The 3,077-nt window shown below is 37.7% G+C and overlaps 1 protein-coding gene across 1 annotated transcript in view; it reads left to right on the plus strand.

Annotated features, from left to right (window-relative positions):
* The window catches only part of LOC138049716 (G patch domain-containing protein 2-like), an 8,370-nt gene extending 6,040 nt beyond the window's left edge, over positions 1-2,330 (plus strand). The window contains exons 5-7 of the mRNA XM_068896119.1: positions 65-147; positions 641-711; positions 1,200-2,330. Coding sequence (XP_068752220.1) covers positions 65-147; positions 641-711; positions 1,200-1,378 — 333 coding nt within the window. The 3' untranslated portion in view covers positions 1,379-2,330. The remainder of the gene's footprint in view (positions 1-64; positions 148-640; positions 712-1,199) is intronic.
* The last annotated feature ends 747 nt before the right edge of the window (positions 2,331-3,077 follow it).

A 3,077-nucleotide genomic window follows, 5' to 3' on the forward strand; every position in this document is an offset into this window, starting at 1 on the left:
CTGTCATTGAAGAGCCCTGAGTCACAGGCTACCCCTCAAATCTCTTTTATATGAATGTGTTCAGGTGTACCAGTGGGCATCATTATACTCTCTTCAGTGCGAGGCTGATCCTAATCACAGAGGAAGAATATTACTTCGCAAAATGGGGTAAGTAGTGGAATAAAGGAAAGTCGCGCATGAACCACTGGTTTCATAAAAAAGGGTAAGGAAATGAGAACATTATAATGATTTACTAATCTCTTCTTTTCTTCTGATGTCAATTAAGTCCTTTTGTCCTTCCCCACATAAAAGGCTTGAAGAAGGTTAGGGACCTTGGTGTGGTTATTTGTGAGCCTTCACCAATTTATTCCAGGTTCAATTCCTGGACACCTACATGTACATTGTACATGTTAGTGTTATGTGGGTGGTATTGCTTATTCCTCTTTACTCTAATGTTTCCTTCCAGTTAAGTTCATTTGTGTCTTTGTATGAAGATTTTCTGATAGTTAATCGAATTGAGAGCCACCACATTTTGACAAGCCCTCTTCCTTGATAATGCCCAAACTGAGGACTAGCTTTATGGTGTTTTAAAGACGTGTAGCAATCACAATAGTGATGCAATTATTGCTTTCATTTTCACTCGTCATTCTTCACCTCCAAGGCACAGAAAACAAACAGGAGCAGAATCCAAGCGACCAAGGAAGATGCCTCCTCAAATAGACTGTTCATATTGTGAGTACAGGATTGATGTTGGATCACAAAGAATAATGATGATGATGATGATGATTTTTCCTATGCCTTGTAATAGCAGCGTGAAGACCTTTCAACCTTAATTAGTTCACATGAACTTTCAGTCAATAATTATGATAGCAGAATGTTCTTTCTAGAAAATTTATTAACCCTAATCCCTAATATTTTGGTGATAAAGAGATAATCCTAGCTGGTTTAAAAAGGTCATCCAAATCCTAGCAATGCAAAAGTTGAGCCACAACTTTACCCAAAGGAAGTTTGTGTTAAACGCATTCGAAACTAATGGCCCTCCGTTCAAAGTCTGGAAAAATTAATTTGGGTTTCTCCATCGAATCACTGGATCACTAAACCTTTTGTGTGCAGTTCAGGTTTTTTTTCCTAAGGAATATGTACACTGTATTCCTAATGCTGCTTAGTTTTCAAATAATATCTTCATTTTCTAAGTAGTGACGGAAAAACTATTTTTTCAGCAACAGTAGGAGGAAAGGCTCAACCAATACCTCCATCAAATATTGGCAATCAGATGTTGAGAGTCATGGGCTGGACTCCTGGAACTGGATTGGGAACAGAAAGAAACGGAATCAAGGAACCAGTTTGTGCCTACAAGAGACCAAAGGGGCTTGGTCTTGGTCATCCAGGGGCCTCATGAGCCTGGACTAGAATTATTTAAAAAATATACTGTATAGATACTTATAAATGGGAAAGATTGATACAGACAAGACATTTATTTATTATGACCTCATAGACATGGGCAGACCCAGCAGAAAGGTTTCCAAGGTGACAAGATAGCCATCGTATGAAGTAGCATGTAGGCAAGTTTTCATGGTACTACAAAAATTCTGTGTCAAAACAGTTGCTAGAGATGAATAATTATTTGACTACCTTGTTTAGATTTCTAAGCTGATGTTTCAAGCATCAGCCCTTTGCCAGAGAATCCCTGTTTCTCAACCTTGCATGAGCATCATTGCTGCTCACTGGAAATTTATAATGACATCTTGCTTATCTCAAAATATGGCTACACTTGTTCACCTGTTTTGAATCAATAATCCGTTCTTCAAGTTAAAAGACCATACAAAATGCAACAAGTGTTAATAATATTATGGGTCAGTGAGTATCATCTTGCATGGATAGACTAATGTATGGCTCAGCAGTTCTGAATTCCTATTGTTACAAAGAAAAACACTTCACATCCTTTGGGAATATTAATGCCTTGACATCAGGCACTTTCTTATTTGTCACTACACAGGTTATCGTTCCGTTCAAAAAACATCAAGTATCACCTTTCTTTCCTTCTTAAGGTTTGACTGTTTATACTTTTTATGCCTATAATAATTGCAATTATGAAGATACTGTACAGATGACGAGATCTGAAAATTTGCAATACGCCTTTTGGAAGCTTAGTGATCACATGGTACAAAAAACACCATACTGGAATGCAAATTGCACACTGGGACATCTAAAACAGCAACTTAATATGACTTTTCTTTGTTTTAGATGTCCCAGTGGGTATTGCATTCTCATACGGCGGTTTTTGTACCATGTGATCACAAGCTACAAAAGGCCCATTTAAGCCCAAAATAATAAAGATATTCTTGACATAACTGGTTGTTTATGCGGTGTGTTCTTTGCTGACACAGTTTGATTCGTGGCCCAGGCCGACCCAAATCTCAAGTAATTGTCTTTGCCATCACGTACGAAAGACAGGTCTCAGCTCCCAGGTAACAAAGGTAACCTCAGGGTGGTTAACTCTGTGACCCGGGTTCAATTTCAATTTCATCTCGAATTTCAGAATAACTACGAGAGGCAAAGTCTTCAAGACATTACATCTACAACTAAAATACATAGCATATACAAATACATAACTAAATAAATAATATTTAAAGATATATTAATTAAAAACTAAAGCCGCTGTACAAAATGCAGTCTTGGATCATCTAGTTTAAAACCAGTAAACTCAGTGGTATGGACAAAATCAGGTAGCACATTCCGCAACTTAGCTGATACGTAAGAAAAGGAACTAAGACCATAACTGGTTGTTTTAGGTTTTATTGAGGGACAGAATGTAATTCCGCGAAGAGTACAGGTAATTAGGAAATATAAATCTCAGTATTTTCCTATTTACATTATACCGTTTCTTAGACAAGAAATTTGCTACGAGGATAACAGCGAAAAAAAGCACTTCTTTGTCGCGAATTTTCTATCATAAAGTCCTACGTCAACAGCACACACCAGGGCTACTCCTTAGCATCTGGTTAGAGATCTTCTTCTCACTACTTTTTCTTCCGTCCGCGCTTTAGCCATTTGATGAAGGCCAATCTCGTTCTTCTCAAGTTGCTAGGTTAACGTGG

This window comes from Montipora capricornis, chromosome 5 (assembly GCF_036669925.1).
Source record: "Montipora capricornis isolate CH-2021 chromosome 5, ASM3666992v2, whole genome shotgun sequence".
In the NCBI taxonomy this organism is placed as follows: Eukaryota; Metazoa; Cnidaria; class Anthozoa; order Scleractinia; family Acroporidae; genus Montipora; species Montipora capricornis.